At 39.2% G+C, this 27,960-nt stretch overlaps 1 protein-coding gene across 5 annotated transcripts in view; it reads left to right on the forward strand.

Moving 5' to 3' along the window:
- Kcnq5 (potassium voltage-gated channel subfamily Q member 5) overlaps positions 1–27,960 on the forward strand; it is a 478,936-nt gene that overhangs the window by 379,248 nt on the left and 71,728 nt on the right. For all 5 annotated transcript variants that reach the window (XM_004863988.3, XM_004863990.3, XM_004863991.3 and 2 more), the window contains 3 exons: positions 8,521–8,696; positions 8,947–9,072; positions 25,173–25,283. In XM_004863988.3, the coding sequence (XP_004864045.1) occupies positions 8,521–8,696; positions 8,947–9,072; positions 25,173–25,283 (413 nt within the window). The remainder of the gene's footprint in view (positions 1–8,520; positions 8,697–8,946; positions 9,073–25,172; positions 25,284–27,960) is intronic.

A 27,960-nucleotide genomic window follows, 5' to 3' on the forward strand; every position in this document is an offset into this window, starting at 1 on the left:
AATGGCCTTGGATACAATTCTTGAACCTTTTCAGTATCAATTTATTGATCTATACATATATATATTCTTTTTTTAGACTGAAGAGTTAACATGATATCTGGCACACCAAGGTAGACTAAGGACTTAATGTGTATTATCTCATTTAATCCTCAAACAGTGCTGTGTGAAAAATGATTCTGTCTTCTATTTTCTCCAAGACTCAGCAAGATTAATGGATGTGAGGTCGTACAACTAGGAAAGTGCAGAACTAGCAATCCCTAGGCTATCGCATGTAAACACTACACTCACAGCTGCTGTGTGTCCTTGGAGGGCAATTATGGACAAGTAATGAAACACCCCTCATAGCCTCCTATATCAGCAGTACTCAATAAATGCTGCCTATTTTCCTTCTCTTTTACCACCATTGACTAAATAAATGACCTTAGCCAATGTGCTCACCTTCCTGGCCCATACCTTATCATCTAAAGTAATAGTTCTTCCTTTTCTCATTACAAAAGCAGTACTTATTTACTGTATTTTATTTTGACGAAAGATGTAAGAAAGCTGAATTTCTCACAAACCTCACACCCAAATATAATCGCCATTAATATGTTAGCAATGGGACTATCATATTTATTTTCACATATACTATAAGAATATATAACCCTTCTAAGGAACAAAACTGGAATCATCCTATATATGCTCTATGAAGTCAATTCTCTATATAACATATATTGAAAACATTTTATCTCATCAATATTTTTCTAAATCGTGATGTTTTGTGCTTGCATAGTATTAAAGGAAATAATACAATAGCTGAAATATATTATGTTAGTCCTATGCTAATATCTTTTACATATTTACTCATTTAATTCTCCAAAAATCTCTGTGGCATGAGTACTTTCATTATTACTTTACAAATAAAAAAATTGAGCCACAGAGAAATTGAGTAACTTAACCCAGGTAATCCAATTAATAAGAGGCACAGCCAGGGTAAGAACCCACCTCCACAATACTTGATCTGGAAAGAAAATTCTATGTTGTTTTTATCCATCCATTTTTACTGAAAAGCTGGATTGGTTCTCATTTTTATACTAGTAATAATAGCTCAATAAGTGTATGGATGCAAACCTTTGTTGATATCTACAGTTTTTCACTAGGATTAATTCCTAGAATAAAAAACAGATATTTACATTGTTAATACTTGCAGCAAATAATGTCAGATTGCTCCCTCCCACCCTCCCAAAATACTATTTTATCCATACAGAAAATCTTCAGATTATCCTCACAGAGAAGCTTTTTCACCTTCTCCCTGCCAATATTGATTGTTCATTATTTTAAATTTTGTCAGTTTGATAGAGTTAAAATACACCTTATTGCTATTTTAAATTTCAAAACTAGATATTGTGAAGAACTTATTTCTATATATTTACTGGCCATTTTTACTTCCCAGAATAAATTTATAATTATGTCCAATTTTCTACTATTCTTTTTTCTCATTAATTTATTGTTATATATTAAAGATATTGTCCATTACCACATATATTACAAAATTTTTTCCAAGTCTGGATTTTTGCATATTGACCTATATGCAGTTATTTTTGACACATGAACTGTATGATTTTGAAACATTTGTGCCTCAGATTCTTAACTGCAAAATGAGGGAGATTCAGCTCTATTATTTCTAAGATCCTTGAAATTATAAAATTATAACCTATCCTACTTCTTCATTATTATAAGCAAATGACTCATCAAATAATTATCTGGCAAGGGAATTTTGAACATCTATAGTATGATAAGTACTAAAAATGGTACTGGTGTAACCAAAAAAAAAGCACTCTGTGTGCTGTCAATTTCTTGTAGTCTACAGTAGGAGAGAGGCCAGCCCATTACCTGACAATAGGACAGTAGTGGGCTGTAAGTGTTATGCCAGGAGGGCAGCTCAGTCCTCTGGGCAGCAAGAGTGTGAAAGCAGGTCTCCTCAGTGTGATGATTCTACACAGCATTCCAGAGCAAGAAGTTAGCCAGACTGGGAGAGGAGAAGGGTTTTGGAGGCAGAGGAACAGTACCTTTTAGAACCCTTTAAATGCCAGGCAGCAAGATTTGATCTTTGTTCTAATATTGGAAGTTTGGGGTTTTTTTAATCAGAGAAATAATATAGTCATTTCAATATTTTAATCTTGCATACAAAATGATTTTTTAAAAGGAAAGAAAGGAGAGTGAAGATGTCTTCGTTATTTTTCTTGTTGCTGAGACAAAATACCTGACACCCAAAGTTATAGGAGGAAAGGTTTATTTTAGCTCATAGTTTGTAGAGATTTCAGTTCATAGTTGGCTGGCTCCAAGGCAGGGTGGCATGACACAGGCGCATGGCAGAGGAGACACAGTCCATGGCAGGGCAGGCAGGAGGCAGCAAGCAGCAGGAAGAAAAGCAGCAGTGAGCCTTCCTTTCCCTTGTACACCTAGGCTACAAGCCTTTTGGGTGGTGCCAACCCATTATCCACATCCAGAGTTATGATAAACCAACTTGCAGACTAATCCAGTACCATACACACTTAATCCCAGTATCACACACCCTAGATCCAGCTCTCTCCAAAAAGCTCTGCATATGAGCTCATGATGCTTTGGGAGAACATCTAGATACAAGCCAGAACAGAAGACCAGTCAGAGTTGTAGGCATGGCCAGAAGAGGAGTAGCTTAGGGCTCAACTCGGGAGAAGATATGGTAAAATCAAAAGAAAAAAAAAATGTAAAAGGTATCATGAAGGCAGAATCAGCAGAACACAATAGCCCAGTGGATACCAAATGAGGGAGGCAACAAAGAAAGAGATGCTAATATATAAATCTATACTAAAATTATTTACTTGATTATTGTATTCTGAGATTCACCAGAGACAATAAATAAGGTCACAAGAAATGATCATTTTTGGTTGGGGAATAACATTGAAAGAATCTTAAATACTTGTCTAGTGTCATGCTGACTCAAAATTATTAGGCAACAAAACAGAATAGAATCCAGAAAAACACTTCTCAGTGTGTGGAAATGTCTGGAAAAGGATAGGCTTTTTATTCAGATAAATATTGGAGAAATGGACTATTGTGTGGGATGAAAGTAAAATCAAGTTCTCTACTTTATCACAAAGACAAACAAAATCTATACTATTGCTCACTATTTTAAAATAAAAATCCCTAAAATTCAGTATCTAACAAAGTAGAAGATTATTTCTCGCGTGTGCAATGGTCCCGCAACAGTGCTCCTTGGCAGAGATGGAGATACAATAGGCACCGTGGTCTGCAGCATGCAGGTACCAACACCAATATGCAGGTAACAGACAGGGAGAAAAGAAGACATTGGACGCACGGCTTTCCTTCAGCCTGGACACATAGCATTCCACTCACTTCCCATTCATTAGAAGTATGACATCAGCCCACGCAGAGTCAAGGGAACCCAAGAAATAAGATCCCCTACTGGGCATCACTTTCCAAGCATAGCTCTGGACCTTCGGACAGAGGTTTCTGTGGGGTGGACAGCCAACCACCTTTGCCACGAAGACCATTCTCATTAGTAATGGTCCAAACAAGCACATGATGAAGCCAAAATAAAATATAGAAAAATATTTTTGCTATCTTCAAATAGACAAAAGTTATTCTAGCTAACATGATTTCTGACTTATAAATGACACAAAATGCAGGGATCTGTAAAATAAAGGTAGAAAATAGATTTGTCTATCTTATTGGTAAATAGTAAAGCTTTATAATATGTTTGGTAGCGAACAATGTTTAGAATAGTGTTTATTACATACTAAACAGTAAATTTTAGCGGTTACCATTACTCTATGATTAGCATTAACATTATTTTTTATTAGCAAGGAGAAAGAAATATTTTCATACTCTCTTCATTAGAATTAGTTGCATCATTTTGAGGGCATTTTGATAGCTATTACAACTAAGAGTTTGCCAAGCAAAACCACAGTCTATAAAAATAGATATATAGGTCTTTTCATTTGAGCATCATTTTAAGAGCAAAACTAAAAGTAACCCAAATATTCACTAAGAACTAAATGTTAAATAAATAAATGTACTTCCTATCATGTATATTTGTATTATTTGACATTTTATAACAGCTATTAATTTATAACTTTAAAACATACATTTCATTGAAATTATTTAAAGCTTAGTTAGAGTAAGGCTACTACAAGTAGCCCAAGTAATTGGAACATAAAGGGGAATGGGAGAAGGGGTATAGTCTTTGGGAACATTGTAATTATTGCACTTCTGATTTTTCCTGAAAGAACAAGATGAAATGAATTTAGAGTGCATGAGGGAAGTTTATGTTAGCTATTAGGAAAACTTTGAGACTCTACAATAATGCATCAAAAAATGTAAAAGCTTGGCATCTCCAGTTTCTAGGAGTCGAGATGTACTCTCTTCGTGGCTTAACTCATGGAAAATTTGTCCTTACAACTACTCCTTTAAAAGTGTTTCACCATGCTCTTCACAGTCTGCAATTTGTAATTTTAAACTGAGCCTTACACAGTCTAATAGATGCATTAACAAAGCACAGCTGTCAAGTTCACACCCAGTCCTTGGGCCCATTGTAGAGTAACTTTACATATGAACCATCTCATAAGGAGAGCTTTTCGGTATTTCAGTGCCTAATCCTCTTCTAGACAGGGTCCATGGTGATCAATTCATATTGATTTTTCTTACTACATAACACTCAAGCAAAGTTCTGATGGAGTCTAATAATAAGCCCTTTCACAATCTCTCTGAGTCCTTAAGCATCATTACAGCATTTACTTCCCTCAAATTTTTGTAGTCTCCTCAAATCTCAAAAACTCATCCATATATCATTCTAAGTGATTCAGTAGTTTGTGAGCCTACTGCATAATACCATATAAGCCTATACAGACACCACTTCACATTTCTACTGAGCTGCTTGCAATCAATAACTTTTTCTTCACCATTTCCCAACTTGTTCATATCTATTTCCTGTGGGAGAGTTAGGTTTTAGAGCTCAGGATTGCATGCTTTTTTCTTCATCCATTTTAGAGCTCCCCCTTATTTATTAGCTGCTCTATTTCTTTCTCTAGCCCCATTTTCTCTTGATATATCCATAAAAGTACCATCTGTTCTTAGCATCGTTTTATTTCTGCTTTATCCTCTCTGTATTTTCCTCCCTGAATGCTTTATGTGATAACAATTTATTTTTGATTTGTTATCCACCTGCTTTCACAGATTCCCCCACCCCCACCCTGCCCTGATTTTTTTTTTATCCATGGAGCACTGTTCCGTATAATTCTTAAAAGCACAGCTTTGGAGTTAAGTAAGGGCCAGCTCAGCCAATTAGGGATGCTGATCCTTGGTTATTTCAACCAGTACAAGCTCTAATTTCTCCATTTGTAAGGAAGAGATCATTTTAATATTATTTGCTGCTCAGTGTTGCTTGGAGGAGTAAATAAAATGGTGTACATCAAAGTTTCTGAACTTCAAAACTATTGATGTCTAGGGCTCAGTCATTCTTTGGTCTAGGGATGACTACCTTGGGCCTTTAGGGTGTTTAGCAGCAACTCTGACCTCTAACACCTAGATGCAGTTAAAAAATCCCCTCCCCACTTATGACAACCAAGTATGCCTCCAGGCACTGCCCACTGACCCTTGAAAGGCAAAATTGTCCCCATTCAGAACCACTGGTGTACATAAGACACTTAGCACAATACATAGTAGGGATTTCATAACGGTCGTAATGGATGAAAATAGTCATATTCAATACACGAGTCTAATATAACGCTTGCCACAAATCAACCTGAAGCCATTCAAATGAGTCTGAATGCTGTGTTATGCAATACAGAGTGCACCTATTAGGTGATGAGCTACAAAGGCTTTCTGTGGTTTCTACCTTATACTAAAAGATAATATCTTCACAAAAACACAGCTCCCATATGGTTTTTCAAAAACCATGTTAAGCATAGCTTCTTTCTGAAGCTAATTTCCTAATTTAATGCATATATACTCTAAACCCTAATGAGGTTTATATTACTAATTTTGAAGGATGATGCTATGTTGCAGTAGAATTTAATCCTGAATATTGAAATGATCCTCTGATTAACTTTCATAAGTATTTTAAAGTGATGTCCCAGTTACTAAGCCACTGGTAATAGAACAAATCTCACGACACTGTTAAGTATTTATTAACCTAAGCTCATTCTACAACTTTCATGTGTTGAGGTATTTCACTATCACAGGTATTGGGATGCATTAGTACAAGGAAAAAAAGATCAGTAATCCAAGCCTATGAAACCTCCCTTCTATGAAGTAATGGACCACAAAAAATAATAAATAAACTTAAAAGTGAAGATTACTCATAACTTCTAAAGTGTGAACGTAGGAGATATAATAGGTGGCACTGACAGCAAAGCTCCAATGGATGGCTGGAACCCAACCAGAAATATTTCTGTGACTACATTCACTCTTTGATTGCTCATCTGTGATTTCCATTTTACTGAACTCTGACTTTCTTGTCTGATCTGAATTACAATGAAGGAATAAAATCAAATCTGTGATTACCTTTGCATAGTTTGTGACTTCAGACATTTAGAGGATGATTCACTGAGTGCATAATTTTAATTGTCTCAAGCTACCAGTGTTCCTTTTACTTTCTCTCGTTTCTCTCTAATGAATTAAACTTCGTAGGGCCAGGGATTTAGCTCAGTGGTTCCACTGCCTGCCTCGAAAGTGCAAGGTCCCAAGTTTGATCCCGGGTACCAAAAAAAAAAAAAACTTCATAGCATACTTTTTGTGCTATAGTCTCACAGATTGATAGGTGGCTTTTTTAAAAGTGAAGACATGCAGTTTACACATCATTTTTTCATCTGTAAAATGAGGTTATAGAATGCCTAATTCATAAAGTTTTATAAGAATTAAGATTAACATCATTGGCTGGGGATTTGGCTCAGTGGTTTCGCGGCCTGCTGCTCAAGCGGAAGGATCTGAGTTCGATCTCTGGCACCAAAAAAAAAAAAAAAAAAGATTAACATCATGGAACCATAGAAAAATGCTAAGCATAATAATAATTTTTCAGTGCTGTGTTTTCTGAACTCTTATTAGCTATCTACTTATTTCTACTATTTAAAATATTTTCAAATAGTAAAAGAAGTATTATATCTTTCCTTTTTATAATTGAGATGAAGATTACAATGAAATATATATATATATCATGTTAAATCACTAATCTCAAAAGTAAATCCCTCCAAGTGATGAAAACCACGAGCTGTGTTTGCACTAACTTTTCTTTATATTTTTCATTTCAAAACACATACTTATTAAATTCTAACTTTATAGAAATCAGTAATTTGGAAGTGAAAAGTCCTTTTATCTACATACCATTCTAACTCTACCTCTAGATATAATTAATAGTAACAATCTGTACATATTGTTTTTCCTAGTTCTATGCTAATACATGTTTTTATTTCAGTGTGATCACATTATCCATACTGTTTTTGCAAGTGGCTTTTATTTACTTAAAAATATGTCTGCATCGATGCATTTAGTTCCTTTTCATTCCCCTCAACTGCCAAGAGCAGGAACCCAAGGATGCACTGGAGCTCTCAGAGCACCTTCCCACAAAACCACCTAGAATTTAGATGTGACTGGAAAGGGCCCTGTGGCTGACCCTTACTGCCAATCACTGAGCCTCTCTCCAGGGGCCCCAGGATCTCGTCAGCCCATCCCAGGAGGCTGATGCAGTAAGAAGGATGAGCTGAATGAAGAGTACACATTCATGCAGCAGCCAATGCTGAGGATCACAGAAACATTACAGTCGCAGCACCCTGAAGTGTTGCTCCTCTCTGGAGTGTGGAAGCCAGGTCACGCACAGCCCACTTGAAACAGGAGGGAAAATTTATCTGAGGATGTTAAGATCAACTCACTTATGAAAGCTGCCACAGCAGGCCATTCATCCCCACTTCACTTTTACTACTTCCACATCAACTTCTTACCACTCAGATATTTACTCTTGAAGTGATCAAATCCTCTTTTATCTTTTCTGTGCTTTCATTAGCTGCTCTTCATCTTTTTTGCTTACAAAAGGGCAGATATTTTAAGACAAATTTCAGTATACCCATTCCCACACGATGCAGTATGTGTAATTACATATTCTACTATAAAAATTTAATGTCATTTAATTGGTGCACCAAACGTTCACTAGGGATCAGGACTACTCTGGACAGAAAGCCTAGAGTATTAAGGCCTTTATTAAACTGTATACAAAGTGGTTTGCATATGCAAATAATATTAGAAAATTTTTAACAGAAAGGGGGTACAAATTTGTTTGGCGAGAAAATGAGTGACATATCTGTACCAAGCAAGTACCATTTTCACAGCTCAACACAGGGCGACCCAGTGGCACTAGAAGAGACTGAGGGTCACAGTATGTTCATTTCCGCTTCAAGAGGATCCAACTTAAACTTTCACAGATACGGTTTTGAGAAATCAAAATTCCTAGTCATGTGACTTATGGCTGTCTCCACCTATTTCTTTCAGATACCATTGTTCTTATCGCATCAATAGCAGTTGTTTCTGCGAAAACTCAGGGTAACATTTTTGCCACGTCCGCACTCAGAAGTCTTCGTTTCCTACAGATCCTGCGCATGGTGCGCATGGACCGAAGGGGAGGCACTTGGAAATTACTAGGTTCCGTGGTTTATGCTCACAGCAAGGTAGGATTTGCTTTCCTAGCTTTAGAACAAAATTTCTGAAACTTTTTCAATGATTACTGTAATATTTAATAAACCTGTCTCAAGCAAACAGTCATTTCAGAAACTGGTTAAATTTATTTTGGGACATGATATATAACAGATTATTTTTAAGCCATCATGACTATCCAACAAGTGGTTAAATGAATGGAATCATTCTTAAACTATTTTTCCTTTTTCACCCCTAATACTCTTCCATTCTTTTTATATCTAGGAATTAATCACAGCTTGGTACATAGGATTTTTGGTTCTTATATTTTCATCTTTCCTTGTCTATTTGGTGGAAAAGGATGCCAATAAAGAGTTTTCTACATATGCAGATGCTCTCTGGTGGGGCACAGTAAGTATAAAAATTTGTTTTACTTATCAGATATTGTGAAATGTTTCCTTTGACTGTAATATAATAGTTCCAATGGATGATCTCAATGAAAATGTTAATTTTCAAAAGGAAGGTATGGGAAAATACACACCAGTCATAATTGTCTGAGGAGTTTCTGTCTCTTCAATCCAGTGAAGCCAAGTTGTCTCATAAATCATCATACATATTTCTTGAGCACTAGATTGTTGCCCAAAAAAGTATCATTTTAAAATAATGACTAAATTGATAGGCTTATTCTTATGTTTTAGTGTTGTGGAGTCCAAACTTAAATTGTTAATTGCTGCATCGATTTTTCCACCCATCAGAAAGTTTAACTGTGATTTAAAAAGTGAATGGCAGCTGAATGAAAGTTAAAAACATACAATCCAAAACAAAAATAAAACAACAAAAAGAAGTGGTTGTGAACCCTCTGTGAGATTATGCACATCTTATTTTTAAAACTTTCCACTCAAAATCCTATTTTTCCTTTATATTACTATTGAATAGTATTCCTAATAAATAAATGTAAAGTCATAATTTTCATAGAAAATAAACATAGGATACCATTGTATATAACTTATTTTTTAAGTCACTATCAATGAAGAAATCAGTAAGGTGTTAAAATCAGTTCAAAGAAGAGATCATTTAAAGATTAGAAATATTAAAATGAATGTACAAGCAGAGAAAAAGCTGGCTTCTTTTACAGTGTAGGAAGTCAGTTGGACCTCCACAAGACATGGTTTACTTACTATGTGTACACAAGAAGCATTTTACATTGCTACCAATTATCCACAACTTAGTTGTAAAATAGCTCAGAGGCCAAGAAAGGTGCAGAGCCCCATAAAATAAGAATCCAATAACCTGGAAGTGTGCACTCTGAACGACACAGAGTTTTCCTTTGAAGCAAAAAAAATCCCCTATGTTGTACAGAATTTATGAAACAATCAATGAAGCGTACGCCATAATAAGAATTCCACAGAATGTAGGAGTGTTTGTGCAATATAAAAAATGCATTTCTTTTTAAAAGACATTCCAAAGAGGGGTTATATGGAAATACACAGCATTTATAGTTTTGTAAAGAATTTCCACTCTCATCCAACAAAATAAAGTTCTGTTACAAATCATTATAAGTATTTCTTGAGTGCTAAATTGTTGCCAAAATCAAAATAAATTACTGTCTTAAACTGTAATGAAAATATTATATTTTCCTTATTTGTTTCTTGAAATACGGATTTAAATTACCAGTTGTTCACTGATTACCATCGAAAGTTCATCAACAAGACCTAAAACTCCTGTCCGAGACAAGGAAAATTTGCCAGGGCTGTATTAAGTAGAACTAGGAATATTTGTTGGTTGTATAGTAACAACAACAAAATAATAACAGATAGAATAAAAACCAGAAATGCATTCACTAAAGATGAGGGGTTCTGAAAAATTATCTGAGTAAATTTCCACAAGATTGTGCTATTGGTTACAAAATATTCTGTTAGTTTGATGATTTGGTCTCCAATTCCTCTTCTCTACCCACAGCAATAATGGGCATTCTAAAAGGAAAAAAGTGGGAAACAGAAGAGAACAGTCATCTGACATTCTTCTGGTGGAGTTAGGGATTGAACCCAGGGCCTTCACATTGAACTACTTCCCCAGCCCTTTTTTAATTATTTTTTTTATTTTGAAACAGAGTCTTCCTAAGTGACTAAGTAGCCCACACTGGGCTTCAATTGCAATCCTCCTGCTTTAGCCTCCTAGAGTGCTGGGATTATAGGTGTGCCCTGACATGCCCAGCTTTGAGATTCTGTATGTAGAGAGCAAATGAAAGTCTGTTTCTCATGGTGGGATAAATGTATAAATGGAGAAAACAGGAGGCTTTTCTTGGTAGCAACGGGAAGGCTGTCTCTCATCCCAGCCTTTTTTTTTTTTGTATTAAATTCTTTTATTGGTACATTGTAGGTATACAACACAATTACATTTCTCATTGGGAATTGTACCTTTACATAATGCGTCTTGGTTCTTATTTTTTCCCCATTCCTAGCCCTCCCTTCACGCCCTCCACCCTTCCCTATTTACAAAGACTTTATTTCCATTTTTTCCATTTCTCAGCATTTTTCCTTTCCCTTCTTTCCTTTCCCCTGCCCCTCCCACTACCCCTACCCCTTTGGACCTTTTCTTCCTATTTTGCATTATCGATTATTCATTCTAATCATTGGTACATTTTAGGTATACAATATAATGACATTCATCATTGGAAATTTGCACCTTTACATAGTCTCTCTTGGCTCTTATTTTTCACCCTTGCCCAGCCCTCCCTTCAACCCCTCCAGTCCTCCCTATTTACAAAGATTTTGTTCCTATTTTTCCATTTTTTAAGTAACAATATGAGTTCAACTTTAGCTCCTGCTTCTCTGGGATCATTTTAATATATTTCAATTCCTGAAGCTCCCAGGTGCACTTTTTCCCATTGAGATGCAGTTGGTTCAGCCCAGCAGCCCTTTGTTCTTTGGTCCATACATCTTCCTTTCCTCCTGTTACTAATAAGCATTTCTTTATTGTGTGTTAAACAGTGCGTGGGAGACTCTTAATATACCTCTCACTTAGTCACCAGCCACATTCTTCTGCCAGCAGGTTTTCAAAGGTCATCTCTGTGATTTCCAGGGGGAAGCAACATAGTTTCCATGATTTCCAGAAACATAGTGCTGTTCTGACTGATGTTTAGCCTAAACTTAGCAGGTTTCTGAACTGCCTAATTATCTTTCCTTCTTTTTTTACAAAAGTTTTCTTTGATAGGAGAGTAAAAATCTTCTGATATGTTAAGCTTCTAGGAATAAAACGAGGCTGTGTTAGTCCTTAGCAGGATTGTTGATGCCAAGTGACTCATTTATGAAGTTTACTGGAGCCTAAAAAAAACACAAAATATAAACAAGAGGGGTTGTTATTTCTATTCTTTATAAAAAGAAAAAATAGTAGCTCTTGGTGTTAATGTTTAATAAGTGTTTAGACCACTATACCTTTTATACATTATTAAAGACTTTCCTGACATATTTGTCTAGTTAATTTTTACTTAAAATTATATGCTGCATATATGGGTGACCTAATGACTATGGAAATATCCAGATTAAATAGGGAAATGAAAGCACCTTGACTGGAGTATTCATACTAAATGCTAGACTTAAATAAAAAAGGAAATCTCCATTATTAAAAGAGCCGAAAATATCAACATTAAGTACAGAATGCAATTTGTGTACAGATACGGTGCCCTGATGAATTCCAAGTATTAAATATTGTATTAGTTGGCTTTCCTTTGCTAGGACAAAATACTCAACACTTACAATTTAAAAGAAGAGAGGTTGATTTGGGCTGATGGTTTCGGTTCATGGTCACTGGCTTCAAGGCAGAATTTCATGGCGGAAGGGTCTGGGAGAGGAAAGCTGCTCACCTCATGGCAGTCGGGAAGTGGAAAAGAGAGGAAAAGGTCAGAGAGGAAGAGGCCAGAGAGGAAGAGGCTGGGGACCAGATATAATCCCCAAGTCAGGCCCCATGACCCATCAGACTCATCCAAGTGTGCTCTACTGATCTCCCAGGAGGTCTGCAAGCTGATCAAGTTAACAGTGAAAATTAGCCCTCAAATACTAAACTCTTTCCATTAAGATAGGGAAGGGTGTCCCCAACACCAACATTTGGAATAATAGTGTGGTGTGATCTGCACCACTCACAAGTGATACCAACAATTTAAAGAATTTTGGCTCCTGAAAACCATTCCATACTGGAGAATGAATGTACTTAGCTCACTAATTAAGTGAGATGATAAATAAGGACCCTGGTACCAAGACCATAGCAAATACCCAAAAATGGTGGCTATTGTTGGTATAGACATCACTGTTGTAGACAGAAGAGTCTTTATAACAAAAGAAACAAAAGGGAGCTATATGCTTTATTTCAGACCCACAATTTAAGCACAGGAGGGGCTTGGAAATTGGAGGTTGAGATGAAAATATGTTCTGGGATCTGAATCTGCAACTGATTCAGAGCAGGTGGAGGAGGGGCAGGTGGAGATGACCCTAGTAGCTAAGGCTCTGACAGCTCCAGAAAAAGAGGGACTTCTGGTTGCTATGTTGAGCTCCATTTAGTCTTACTTTCCATTATCATTTTTCTTCTTTTTAATTGCCTCAGATTTATTTCAAAATAAAATTTAAAAATAGATTTTCCTGAACATACTTTCCATTACCATCTCCTTTTTTCTATTGTTACTTTTTTCCCCTTTTGAGTTGCTTTAGATTCATTCTGAAATAATGTAAGATTGGGTTTTCCTAAAGTGATTCTTTCTGGTAATGACTTCTTGAAGGCCAGGTTTTTGCTGTTTCTATTTATTGCTATTTTTGTGGAGAAGATAGGGTTATGGGTTTAAAGAAAAATTGCATACAGCCACAGATGGTATAAATCTACTTTTGAGTACACATCTGACTGCAGATTCCACTTGAGACCATGTGCTTGTAATGATTACTTCAGGCACACATAAAAATTTTATATAAGCCATATTCAGTCCCAGAATTCATGACAAAACCTTGCAGTCTTTCTCAAACGCAACCATAGCAAGCTCTCTGTGTAATGTAGTATACAATGTACTCAACAAGTTGCACATCCTAAATATATGCTAAGTTTTATCCTCTAAAATAAGAAATTTGTGAATGAACAAAGAAACCTTTGTCCTTGCTAGTATTGATAATATACATTATCCTTCAGAAAATCAATTCTCCTGACTTTGGTTTCCCAGTAGAAAATGTCTTCTGAACATCTTACCAACTGTTGTTTTCTAACCTAATGCTGGTACGTTAAGTTAATCATTGTTCCTTACTACCAATGCATTACCTGAAGCCATGAAGGCTTTCCTTAGACATAGGAGAATGAACACACCAGCTCCTAACTCTTCTAGAACATTCTCTGCTACCAAGAAAAAGCACATACTCCAGCTAATACCCACCAAAAAATCCTAGTGTTTAGAAGTCATATGCATACATTTATGAAGAATATTAGTCATAAGCCTGTTTGGGAAATTTCTTCCTAAGAAGTCTGTTTGTTTAATAATGTCATCTCACACAAGGCTCTGGACACTTTTTCTCAGTTACCCTTATTCCAGAAGCTTTGACACATGCTGTTTTGGAAAAAAAAAGAAGAATTATAGTCAAGAGATCTGGGTACCAGCCCCAATATTATGATTTAATGGATATGTGATATTAAGCAATTTTTCAATATCTGTAAAATGGAGATGTGATTATATCACATTTGCTCAGATTAGAGCAACACAAAATTGCTTTGTGTACAAAATAAGGTTAGGATATGTAGAACCGTTTTATCAAACAATAGGCAAGTGTCAATTATTACTATTTTCACATCTTTGCTCATGAGCCTAGAAGGACAATATGGAATTAAAATGAGCTACCTACCACCGCAGAACCCAAATTACACAGTTCCACCACCATGGGAGATTCTGATGTGTGAGGCAGTTCAAAGTGACCAAATTTCAAAACTGACAGATTCCATGACCATCCACTACCTACAACTAGGTGCACAGGAAGTAGCCTTGAGAAAAGAAGGAAGAGAATGGGGAGGAGAGAAAAGAGAAGGGGAAGGCAAGGGAGGGGAGAGGAGGAGATTGTCAGCACACTGCCAACGAAATCATCTTTCCTTAAAGGGTTCCTATATGGAGAAGTTATGCTCTACCCTGGAAATACCAGCACCATAATCTTAACTTGTTCACATGAATGCATCAGCTACAAGCTAGTATTGATAATTATATCTTCATAATCAGGCAAATAAATGTTAACTAATTTGTTACTCAAAGAAAAAGAAAAATTTTGTATCTTCTACTTTGGAATTTATTTTGTTGTTGGGAGAAGGGGGCTTTAGCCTAGCCAGTGTCTAAATTACAATCAAACCATAGCATTGCGGCATCCCATTTTTAAAAAAAAAATCAAGAAAACTTAGATCAGCATTTGCATTTGTTTTGTTGCATTATTCCCGAGGACAAATTCTTGATTACTGAACACATGAAAGTGTCTCCACTCGGCCTCTGACTTTGCTCCCTGTATTATACCATTACGCCAAAATTTTCAACCCACAAGTATTCAGAAGATATCATTTCTGATGGGCATGAGTGCAACTGAGCATATGGAACAGATGGGCAAACATCACTCCAAGCTACTCGCATCTGCCAAGTCACCTTCAAGCAAATGGTCTGACTGAAGAGAGGGTGCACACTGCCAAGGACCCCTGAAGGCTGCTGCTGGGAAGCCACAGGAGGGGGCTAGTCCTGCCACTCAGCCCTGGGCCCATCCTGTCATGGCACCTGGGGATGCATCTGCCAGCCTCCATCCCAGATCACAAAGTATGTCAACAAAGGGCACTGTCTCACTTAATGAGACTGACTCTGCTCGAACCTGTGCGGAAAGAGATGTTGCATGTTCTTTATTTTTTATTTATTGTGTGCTTACTGAAATCAAATTTAAAACTAGATTATTATTTTTCCAATGATAAGGAAAATATCATATTCCAAAGTCAGTGAGTAGACATAATGGAAAATTTTTAAATAAAAATTTAATCTATCCATCATATGTTAAACAGAGTATCTTTTGTAGATTTTGAGACTGGGTCAGAAACAGAATGATACTCAGTAGAGTGGTCTAAACCTCCATCTGTCCTATTCCACATCTCATCTCTTACACACATTCATGCAGGCAAAAACTAACACACACACACATGTGTAGGAAAGCAAGTTTACAAAATACCATCCTGTTTACTTGCCCATTCATGTAAGTATTGTATGTCTTTTAGAACAGAGACTCTCATAACTTAACTTCTGCTTCCCTAACCGGTCAGAGAAACTGCCACTCCTCCTTGTTATGGTTCATATCTGACTGTCCCCCAAATCTCTAGCAGGGCTTCAAGAAGGTGACTGAGTGCTATATCTGACTTGCTGTTAGGAGATGGGCTCTGGGCAGAACCGGGTCATTGGGGCAGAACCGGGTCATTGAAGCAGGACCCGGAAGGCTGTGTTTTCCTCTTGACTTCTCCCTTCTCTCTTCTTCCTTTCTGCCATGAGGTGAGCAGCTTTGCACCGGTCCCTTCCACCATGCTTTACTGCCTTGAAGCTGGCTAACTATGTGTTAAATACATGAGCCGAAATAAAGCTCTCCTTCTTTAAATTGTGGGGTTTGGGTATTTCGTCCAGGGGCAGGGAAAGTAACTAAAATATCTCTCCCATGAAACAAACTGACTGACGTACAGCAAATGCTCCCCACATACACAGAATCTTGATCTTCCATTGTCTGGATGTTTCCAGAGTGCAGTGGGTCCATTCCCAAGTGTTGGTATGCCTGTTGTATTTGTGATTATAATGCCATGGTTAATTTCATGTTATTGCATAAACTGATGTTACCTGATACAGGAAGAAAGATGGTCTTCTGAAAATGGAATAGAATGTTTTAAAAAGCTCAAGAAATATAAAATATGCTATAAAACCAGGAGTGAACACAAAACTGTAGGCAGAAAGTCCTGAATACCTAGCCCTCTAGATACTATGCTCTGCTGTGGAAATATCAAACACTATAACCTTAACTTGTTCACATGAATGCACTAGCCACAAGCTAGTGTTGATAATTATATCTTCATAATCAGGCAAATAAATGTTAGTTAATTTGTTACTTAAAGAGGGAAAATTTTGTATCCTCTACTCTGGAATTAATTCCATTATTGGGGGGAGGGGGGTCAGATGACTCCACAAAAGTTGACTTCATGTTCCATTAGGAAACACAACTTATCAAATAATTACAATTAAGAAAAATGATATATTGCTGGGTATGGTAGCATGCCTATAATACTAGCCCTCAGGAGGCTGAGGAAGGAGGATTGCCATGAGTTCAAGGCTAGCCTGGGCTACATAGCGAGACCTTGTCTCAAAAAAAAAAAAAAAAAAAGATGCATTATGGGTTAAGTTTATGCAAAAAAAGGGTCAGAATCCCAAGTGCAGAAAATATCCTCCATCAAGAGTAGTAGGAAACCAATATACATTTATGTGCTTTAGGTTAACAAAATATTTTAGTGATTATCTGATTTGATATATAATATCAAAGAATTATCTCACCTTCAAAGAACAATAGGACTCAGTATTTACTTTATGTTGATTCAGCTGCACTATGGTCCAGTTTATTCCCTTGAAAGATATTCCTTGTTGTGCAGATGGGAAAATTGCAAAGGGAAAATTGGTGTATTGTGGTTCACTTTTTAATCCTGTATATATTAGAAAAGAATTAAATGCTTCACTCAGGTGGTTGCTGTCCATTGTGCTCAGCCCCTGTATCCTCATGCATAGGCATGGTGTATCCTCAGGGGTAGAGCATCCACAGGATTGGCTCTGGGACTCATCCAGAGATTGGTGGAGCACACTTCTGGTGTGTCTGAGAGTCATGGACGTGTGCCATGCATTCTATATCTGGTCCCTGACTCCTTCTATGGCACTGTTCCTCAGTGCTGTGCTTCCTGGTCATCTGCAACTCAGCAACCTCTCTCTGCCTTGCTCCTGCCATGATATTCCTTCCTTGGAGCAAGCCAACAATGTACTGAATTCCCTGAAACAATGAGCCAAATTAAACCTCTCCTCTTTTAACTTCTGAGTGTCAGGTATTATGACCAGCCATGGGAAAGCTAATATACACTTGTAGGACTGGCAAGGAATTACATATGTGGGAGAAAATGAAGGCACTGTATCTTCAAAGGAGAAACTATATCATTTATTTAATGTTGAGTTCTACTCTAACAAGACCGGTATCTTATCAGGCACAGCCTATAGTTCTACCATTGGAGAGGCTGAGGCAGGAGGATAGCAAACCTGAGGCCAGCCTGGACTACGTAGTGAGACTTTGTCTCAAACAATAAAAATAAAAATAAAACCAGAGAGCCATGCTCTAGCCATGGTAGAGCATGCTATATCTCAGCACACAGGAGACTGAGACAGGGGGATTGCCATGAGTTTGAGGCCAGCCTAGGCTACATAGTAAGTTCAAGGCTATGTAGGGGACTCTGACTCAGAAAAATAATTCGAAGAAAAAGAGAAAGAGAGAGAGAGAGACAGAGACAGAGACAGAGAGACAGACAGAGACAGACAAATGAGACAGAGACAGAAACAGACAGAGACTGATATCTCAAGGGAGGTACCTTATTTATTTGTCTTTTATCACAACAGCACTCCATTAGTAGATTTTATGTTTTCAGAAAACAACTCCTGTTCTTAAGTTCACGCAGCCCACGTCACTCAGCACTCTGTGTGCTGTAATTAACAATCGCCATCTGCCCTTCTCACGGAGTCGCTGTGGCACTCGGTGTGGGAGCAGCTGCAATACAGCGACGACGAGATGCCAGAAGACAGGTCATTTCACCATGCCAGGCTGGCAGGACGCAGCCAGGATCGCGGAGATCTGTGCAGAGATTTTCCAGAAAACAGCTCCGGGGCCAGCCCAGGCCCCTGGGAGTCCGGGCATGCGCACAGGGCTCCTCCCAGGGGTCTCCCAAACAGTGACTGCTCCGGACTCCCAGAGCGTCCAGAGCAGAGGTCTCCGGGTCCTGTGTGGCCTGACTTTCTCGGACTTGCAACCTATAAAACAGCTCTCAGGAGGTGGGAATGGTTTACTGTTTAGCATAAGCATGGGAGAGTGAGCCCAGGAAGGCTTCTGCTCAGTTCCTGTGCCCCTTCAGCAAGGCCTTTCAAGTGCTAGGGAGAGCAGAGAAATATCACGCAGCCGCAATGTTCCAACTGTGCAGCTGTTGCTGGTTCTCTTAAGGGCAGCTTCACCTGTAAGTAAAGAAAACCCGTGAATTTCTATGCAGGGCTCATGGCAGGGTAGTTCTCAAATGCAGCTGGTCCTTGCCTGACAAAGTTGGCAGCTAGGCCAACCAGGTGGGTCAATGTGGCTTCCTGGAGAAGACCTGCAACTTTTCGTTGTAAGTGCACCTTACAGCCTTCATAATTTTGTCTGGTGCCACCTCTCTGTTCATATCATGAGGCCCAATTGTCCCCTTTGCATGCACAGAAGTGAGGTGACCCCAGAACTCTGGGAAGCTAAGGCAAGAAGACTGCACATTTGAGCCCAGCCTGGCCACCTTACCAACTTAGCAAGACCTTGCTCAAAATACATAAAATTGTAAAAGGGCTTGAAAGGTAGCTGGACAAGAAGGCCCTGGGTTCAATCCCCAGTGCTACCAAAAAGGAGAAGAAGGAAAAGGAGAAGAGAAGGAAGAAGAAGCTATTCAATCTCCAGGCAAGAAAGAAAAGAAATTCCCACCAACTCCCTCCACGGCATGGAGGGTGACAAAATGCCACTTGTTTCTAAGTCCTTCTCAAGCCAAGCGTGGCAATAGAAGGGACCAAAATTTTCAACCAGGAAACTTCCTTCAGAGTCGGGGACTCCACTGCTGGTCACTCTCATTCCACACTCTGCATTGCGGCTGCCCCAGAATTTGAACGGGTGGGCAGAGAGAAGGCGGACAGAGTCTGCCCCAGCCCAGGGGACTTCAAGGTGTAGCTCTGAGAGTCCCCTCACAGACCACCCTCTAAGAGACAGGGGCGACCTTAAACTCAGAATGAAAGACAGCAAGGTCTATTTTCTACTCAGAATAAGGCAGAGCAGGCTGTGACCCATTCTTCAGACCTGGAGACAGTGGTTTAAAACCTACTTTCTGAGCCCTTGGGCCCAGCAGAATAACTCAAATGTGCTACTGGAATGTACCATGAAATGTAACATTTTTGACTGTGACCAAACCGTGAAATTTCTTCTTCAGTAGATTATTAAGAAACTGCTGTAAAAGAATTAAGCTATTTTTTTAAACAAAGGTATAGTAGATCAAAATCTTTCCCACAGATTTAAAATTAGTCTTCTGTAATAAAATGGAGCCAATTTTTGTTGCTGTTTTGCCTTCTCAGGGAATTCCTCTGAGAGCCCGCCACTGGTGCTGGTGGTGACATCTGAGTCCCTTGGCAACCAGTCTCTGCTGCAAGGCCCTCTGAGTGTGGCGAGCTCTTCCCCTGCAGGCCTCTCTGCACCTGTCCTGATGCCCTCTGTCACCCTCACTGCAACAACCCTTGTCGTCCGGCTCCCCTCGAAGGAGTCCCCTCTGCTGTGCTGGGACTGAAGGGATTGGCAAAGGCATCCTCACCTTCCCTGCACCCAGACTCTCCCCACAGGGTCCCCTCACCCTGCCCAGGCCGAGCCCCGCCACTGCACCCTGGATCCCATTTCCTCTGCCTCCCTGCAGACCTCACCCCACCACGTAGTCCCAGTTTCACCCTCTGCAGCCACTCAGGATCCTCCCATCGAGTCAGAGGTCTGGGGGCTCCTGGCCAGTTTCTCTCTCTGCATTTGTCTGGAGAGGCGCCTTCATTTGTTTCTTAAATACTGAGTTCTCTCTACTTTGTGGCAAGCATCATGCTAGATATTGGGGTAATAACAAAGAGCAGGCCATGGTTCCACCTTCCCCAGAGGAAAACACAGCATACTGCCACCTGTGATAAGCAGCATCAAGAAATGTGGACCTGAAACATGAACCAGAGGCACATACAGAAGGCCTTGCTAATGAAGGAGGATATTTTGGATAAGATCTGAAGGATGAAAAGGAGCTCTGGGAAGAGAAGGGAAAAGAATACTTCCAGTGAAGGAACAGCATGTGCAAAGGCCCTGGTGCAGGAAGACCTTGGCTAGTTGGAGGAGCTGGAAACCTACTGTGGTTAAAATGCAGAGAGCAATGGGTGATGCTGGAGAGGCCGGCAGGAATCAGATCATCAGGGCCATGTTTAGGAGCTGAGAACTTAGAATTTATTCTGAATTCAATAGATAACCATTGAAAGATTTTTAGAGAGGAATAAGACAATGGTACCCCTTTCAGGTGCATAGAGAACTAGAGGCAAGAGGAAATGTAGAGAAAGCAATTAAAAGACTACTGTGGCATCCTGGTCTTCCAGGGAAGCTGTGAAAACAGGGAGGGGAATGAATTTGCACTATCTTAAAGAAACAGAATGAGCAGGACTTGGGGCTCAACTTAGTGGGCCAACAAGAGAAAGAAGGAATTGGTATGGTGCTGAGGGCTCTGGTGTGGGTGAGTGGATAGGCGGTTGTGCTCCTGATTAAGACAACAGGCTGGGAGAAGCAAGAGCCTCATTAGTTCCAAATGACTGTGTGACATCCGAATGCAAAGAGCAACTGCAGACATGTGAATTCAGAGCTCAGAAGAGCAGCCGAGCTTAAAAGTATAAACTTGATCTGTTCAGCACAGAAATCATATTTAAATCCATCAGAACATTTAAAGTCACCTGGGAAGAGAGAAAAGGAAGGAAATAAAAATGAAGGTTTGAGAAGAATAATTGTTTTAAGGACCTAGAGCCAAACCTTAGGAATCCAATATTCAATGGCTGCAAAGAGTAGGAGAAGCAGCAGAAAAGGGGCTACCAAAAATACAAAGGGAAAAGCTCAGGAGTGAAGGGTGGAAAGGTGCTGAGTGAAATGCTTTTGAAAGACCTGGCACTGAGGTGTCTATGTATCTCCTTTATCGTTGCTGCTTCTCAAAGCATGAACCACCCAATTCCCAGGTAAGATGGCAGGAGGAAAGCACTGCCTGCCCATCCACACCGTGCCCCTTTCCTAATCCTCTCCCAGTTTCCCATCAGCCTGTGGCTTCAGGGGTCTCCCGATCCATTGTAAAAGTCTCTCTCTCTTCTCCATTGAGTTTCCATTCATATAACCCTTTTAAAAGTAGTTCTCCTGCTCTTTAAAAATAGTATTTTCTGTCTTTTCTTTCCCTTCCTCCCTTGAACATCTGTTTCCTGTGGCGTTTTTAGATCCCTTCTTGGCACTCTGTATAATCTCTTGTGTGCCCAAAGCTTTGACAATCACCCCTTGCCAGATTTCAAACCCCAAATCTGATCTTTCTCTCAAGACTCAAGCTCTTATTCTCAAATCCCTGCTAAACTTTCTACATCAGAGTAGTACTGACATTTTAAAAACCATTATTTGCAAAACCAACTCTTCACCTTTACTCTAAAACCTTCTCTTTTCATTATTGTATTTTTATTTATGGTGCAAACATCTCTCCATTTGAACTTTTCAAGTCACTGTTGTCATAGTCTTCACCTTCACCCTCGACAATCAATAAATGTATTGCTGTTGAGCTTCTTAAACACTCTTATACATTCTTTTAACTGACTTCCCCGCCTCTCTCTTTTCTCCCAGTTCCAATCCGTTCTGCACATTTGCTGCCATAATTTCCATTTCTAAGAGCACCACAACAGTGTACACTGCTTTACAAATCTTTCATAAGTACCAAGCTCAAAATGGGAAACAGAATCCTTATTCCACCATAAAATGCATCTATTCATTTATTCAGTACGTATTTATTGAGTAACTATAATATGTCATTCATGGAGCTGGCATTGAGCAGGGAGCAAGACACAGTCACAGAGTGAGGATTGAGAGAACAATTGGCAAAGAACTATGTTAAGTAAGGTGACGAGGGATAGTTTTTAAAAATATTTTATTGGCATATTTTATGTAATTGTACATATTTATGATGCAGAGTGTGACACACACATGTATAATAATGATCAGAGAGTAATGAGCATATCTATCATCTCACAAATTTAACATTTCTTTATCTTGGGAACATTCAAAATCCTCTGTACTATTTTGAACTTATCTATTATATCTTGATGTCATAGTTACCTTGGGCAACCAGTTATGTGCTAGAGAATGTTAGAAGTTACTCCTCCTTCCCATTTGCACTCTGGTACCCATTAACCGGTGATGGTCTTTCTGTGGAGCTGACATTTGAGCAGCTACCTGAATAGAGACCTTGGAGTAAGAGAAACCCAAAAAGAAACAGCAAGTCTGAAGATCCTGAGGCAAGGCAAAGATCAGTGTGCTGTTGGAGAGCCAGGCAAGTACGGTGGAAGAAGAATGAGACGGAGAGCACTGGCAGACCATGTCTCAGAAGTTGGCCATGGCTCCATGATGTAGAACCACGGAAAGGAGCTGGGACTTGGTTTTACAGGATGTAGGAAGCTCCTGGAGAGTTTCAGCATTGGAGACACATGGTATGATTATCATTGTCAAAGGCATTCCCTGAGGGGCTGGGGATGTAGCTCAGTGGCAGAACACTTGCCTAGCAAGTGGGTTTAAGACTCAACATCACAGAAAATAAAAACAAAATAAATTTTACAAAAGCAAGATATTCCTTGACCTAACTTTAGCATATTACATTAAACTCCTCTTCTACTAATGCTTCTCTCTTTTTTACTATAAAGTGACAGATTATTGTTGTATGTATTTATGAGATTCAATGGATGTTACGATTTATGAATACAATGTAGAATAGCCAAATCATGCTAATTAATATATCCATGACATCAAATCCTTTTGTTTTTTAGTGACGCCATTTTTACTATATACTATTATTAACTATATTCATAATACTGTGCAATAGATCTCAAAAACCATGCCTTATTTCTCCTAGCTGAGGCTGTGTATCCCTTGACTATCATCTCCTGGCTCTGGTAACCATGATTCTCTGCTCTTCTTTTATGAATTTGATTGGTTTAGATTCCACATATAAGTGAGAGCATGCAGTGTTCATCTTTGTCTATTTTTTATTTCTTTTCTTTCAGATCATCTCATTAGATACAGAAAAAATTTTTTACAGAATTCAAAATCCTTTTGTCATTAAAAAAATCTCTCAGCAAATTAAGTATAGGAAAAATGCACTTCAATGCAATAAAGATTTATATGATAACCCCACAGCTAGCATTATACTCATGGGAGAAGAACTGAAAGCCTTTCATTTAACATCCAGAATAAGACAAGTGAGACCACTTGGCCTGCTTCTATTCAACACAGTACTGAAAATTCTCACCAGAGCCATTAGGCAAGAGAAAGAAATGAAAGGCATCCAAATTGGAGCAGAAGAAGTGAAGTCACCACTGTTTTCTTATGACATTATCTGTATAGAGAAAACCCTAAAGAGCATGCATACACACAAGAGTGCGCATGTGCACACACACACAAATAAAAAAACAGAATGAGTAATTCAACAAAGTTGCAGGATTAAAAATATCAATGTATGCACAAGTCAGTAGAATTTTTAGGACACTAACAATGGGAAAGAAATCAGAACAGTCTCATTTACAATAGCTATCAAAAGTAAAACACTTAGGAATAAATTTGACCAAGAAAATAAAAGACCCATACACGGAAAACCATAAAATGTTAACGAAAAAAATTGAAGAAGCCACCAGTACCCTTTCCAGAACCTTCCCTGTTGTATTTGCCATTCTGCCACTGGTCATCTGTTTCCCTTCCACAGCGCCCGCCCTATCATTCCTGCCTTTCACAAAGTTGCCCTTCCTTCAACGCCTAAGTCTGCTGACATCGCCCCTCCAGTGAGCCTCAACCCTCAACCTCATAGCAACCCATCTGTTCCTTGAATTCCTACAGCAGGTGGTGGTGCCTCCATCATGAACCCTGTCTTGCCTTATTTTGTATTTTAATTATTTGTGTGTGATACATTTCCCTTACTATGACTTACATATCTCAGGACAAGAACTGTATGCCTGTCATTTTTGTTCCACTACAAATCATAACCTGACCCTCACACACCCCAGAACTTCAGGAGGAGCTTGTCAAGGTAATGAATGGGCAGCTTTCGTTAACATCAATTTGATTGTTTAGGGTACTGATTCAGCCCTAAATCCATAGTGCTAGCCACTTCTGTATCACTGATGGCTATCTGCTTACTTAAATAACCTTTCTGTGAAATACACTTAGAAAAGATGGAAAACTGTGTTACAGGGGTGGAACAAGTATGTAGGTTATTTCTTTTCTTAAACAAAGAGAAGTCCTCTTATGCGTCATGGAAAATTAAAGCACAGTAATAAAATACGCCGACAACACACATTGAATAATGATTTAATGGAAATGCTGCTTTGCCTCCTGCTAGTGGGTCCTAACTTCCCTCTCAAGTACTTAAACTGAATGTTTTGTTTATTTTGTTTTTAGATCACATTGACGACTATTGGCTATGGAGACAAAACTCCCCTCACTTGGCTGGGAAGGTTGCTTTCCGCAGGCTTTGCACTCCTGGGCATTTCTTTCTTTGCACTTCCTGCTGTAAGTATCTTCATAACAGAGCAGTTTAAAGGAGTTTAAATTCGGTTGCAGAGGTTTACAGGAGTGAGCTATCACAAACTGGTATGCTTGGGAACATATCTGTGTCACTGACAAACACTATTTTTCTAATACAATGTTGACAGGTAGATATTTCATAAAATATGATCCTTCCCTCACAGACATTTGATACTTTAATACCAGCTAGGTCTTTATGGCCAAATAATCATTCAAATGACCTCTCAGCCAGTATGCCACTAATACATTTAAAATATTTGTAAAGATTTAAAAATATCTTCATTTTAAACTGATCGCTCCTGTCCGGCTTATAATATGTACTTCTAAAGAGACAGATGTGTGTATGTGGGGTGTTTTCCTCTTCAGATCCATTTGAGTGAAAAGTATATGACCTTAAATGGCTTTAAATGTGTCCCATGATTTATTCTTTGTGTCTCTGTCATTGAATTTAAAAAAAAAAAAGCACTTTCTGCATTATATCAGAATGAAGAGCACATTTATCTTCCTGCTAGCTTCTGATCATATTCTTCTTAACCGATGAAGCTTCCCTTTCTGATCGTTGCATCTTCTTGTTTGTTTAAAGGTAGTTGGTCAATGTAGTCCTGTTTGCCCCACCTCTCATCATTGGTCACTCCACCTCCTGGCAGGGAGGTCACCAGGAAGGAGTGTTAACAGTGACCTAGGGCTCCTGAGGCCAGGAAAACAGACAAGGTCTTGTGGCAATCGAAAGCTGAAGCTTTGCCTCCACCCAGCGGAGACCCAAAGCACCAAGGAGCGGGAGGCCACCTGGGGAATTTCAGCACCACAGCCTTGGGCTCCCCGCTCCTTCTCTGCCTGGAAATGAAAGCAGAGGACACATGTCCTTCTGACAGCCAGTGCCAACTCCATTCTGACCAGCTGGCTCTACACTGGGCCTCTCAAAGTCTCCGAAAAGACACGGAAAAGGGCTCGCCTGTGCTCAGGCCTTGGGCCTCAGTTTGCAACTGTGTCGGTACTGTGTGACTGGGTCAGTTTGCTAGCTCTGCTGCAACAAGATGCCACAGAGTGGCTGTGTGAAACAACAGAAATGTGTTGTTGTACAGTCCTGGGAGGCTAACGTCGAGGTGCTGGCAGGGTTGATCCTTCTGAGAGCCATAGGAGGAGGATCTGTCTCAGTCTCTCTCCTTGGCTTTGTCCATGGCTGTCTTCTCCCTGTGTCTTCAGTTCATCCCTGTCCTGACTTCCTCTTCTCTCTTCATCGGCCATATTGGATTAGGGCCTATCCTGATGACGTCATATTAACTTGATTACCTCAGTAAGGGCCCTGACTTCAAATAACTTCATATTCTGAAGTACAGGGATTTCAACTCCAACATAAGAATTGGGGCAGTGGGGCATAATCCAGCTCAAAACAATGATTTAAATATGTTTCTTCATCATTTTAAGATAGGAAGAAATAAAGAGCCCAGAGAAATTTTGTGAAGACGTTTGTAATAATGTGGGCTTCTTTTGAAGAAAACTCAATGTTACTTCTGTTTACCTGTATGAGTATAAAACTACACGTTTCCATGTACAAAATGATGAAATCAAAGAAAATAGGGGAAAAAAACCCTTATTTATCCAAAATCAACTCATCTGGCAATTTCAACAATCCAGAACAGAGCAGACTCATTCAGTAATCAGATTCTCCACAGGAAACACCTTCAGAAACAGTAAAATGCAGCCTTGGTGTGTTTTTTTCTAAAATAATGGCACAAATACCTGCTGCTTTGGGGTTTCTATTTAGCCTGAGATCGCAGACATAGCTGAGTTGTTTAATGAGACACTATGCGGTCCCATAAGAGAGTCACTTGAGACCTAATTTATAACTGAGTCTTCATTATCCAGGAAAACTCTGATATATTTACCTATATAGTTTCAAAGTTCTTTGTAGATTATAAAACAGCAAATGTAGAAGGAGACTGGTAGAACAAACTCTAAAACAGAAAGAAATGGGGAAAGACTAATAGCAAGAGAGAGGAAAGAAAATCTGTAACTGTCAAGGAGCTAGAGACATTCAAACTATAAGAAGACCTGTCTGGGACCAGTTAGTGCTTAGTTCTCCCACCTCTGCAAGCCAGCTGCATCAAGCACAGTGAAATGTGTGGGCCCCATCATGAAACTCCAGACAATTACAGGGAGGTTAAACTGTGTCAGGAGGTCAGCCTAAAGGTCAAAGACTAAGTAGTCATTCCTGGGAGTGTTTCCAATAAAATGATTACAATGTTTGAATGCAAGTTGAATCTGGAAAATGTGCATGCATAAAATAGTGTCATAAAACAGTGTCCCATCAGCATCAACAAAAGCATTCTCCACTCCGGCTCTCTTCACTTCCACCTCATGGGTCATGCTGAGTTACAGTTTTATCCTGCGCATCTGCCAGCCAACAGTGCTGTCTGACTGAAACTTAGGAGAACATGTTGGCATCTTGCTGGGAAAGCCTGCAGTGGATTTGAGCTGCTCCCACCCAGGAACTGGAAGAGGAAGTGTGGCCATCTTACCTTCAGAGGGAAATGGCTCTTGTGCATCACAGAGGCCATGCTTGCTGAGCCATACTGGCAGTCACTCCCCTTGGGGCCCCAGAGGCAACCCCAGCTCTTCCACATCCCCCTATTGAGGAGGTGGTTTGCTTCTTTCAAGGGTT

This window comes from Heterocephalus glaber, unplaced genomic scaffold, assembly GCF_053883595.1.
Source record: "Heterocephalus glaber isolate CG9 unplaced genomic scaffold, H.glaber_assembly_v1.0 deba00000818, whole genome shotgun sequence".
In the NCBI taxonomy this organism is placed as follows: domain Eukaryota; kingdom Metazoa; phylum Chordata; class Mammalia; order Rodentia; family Bathyergidae; genus Heterocephalus; species Heterocephalus glaber.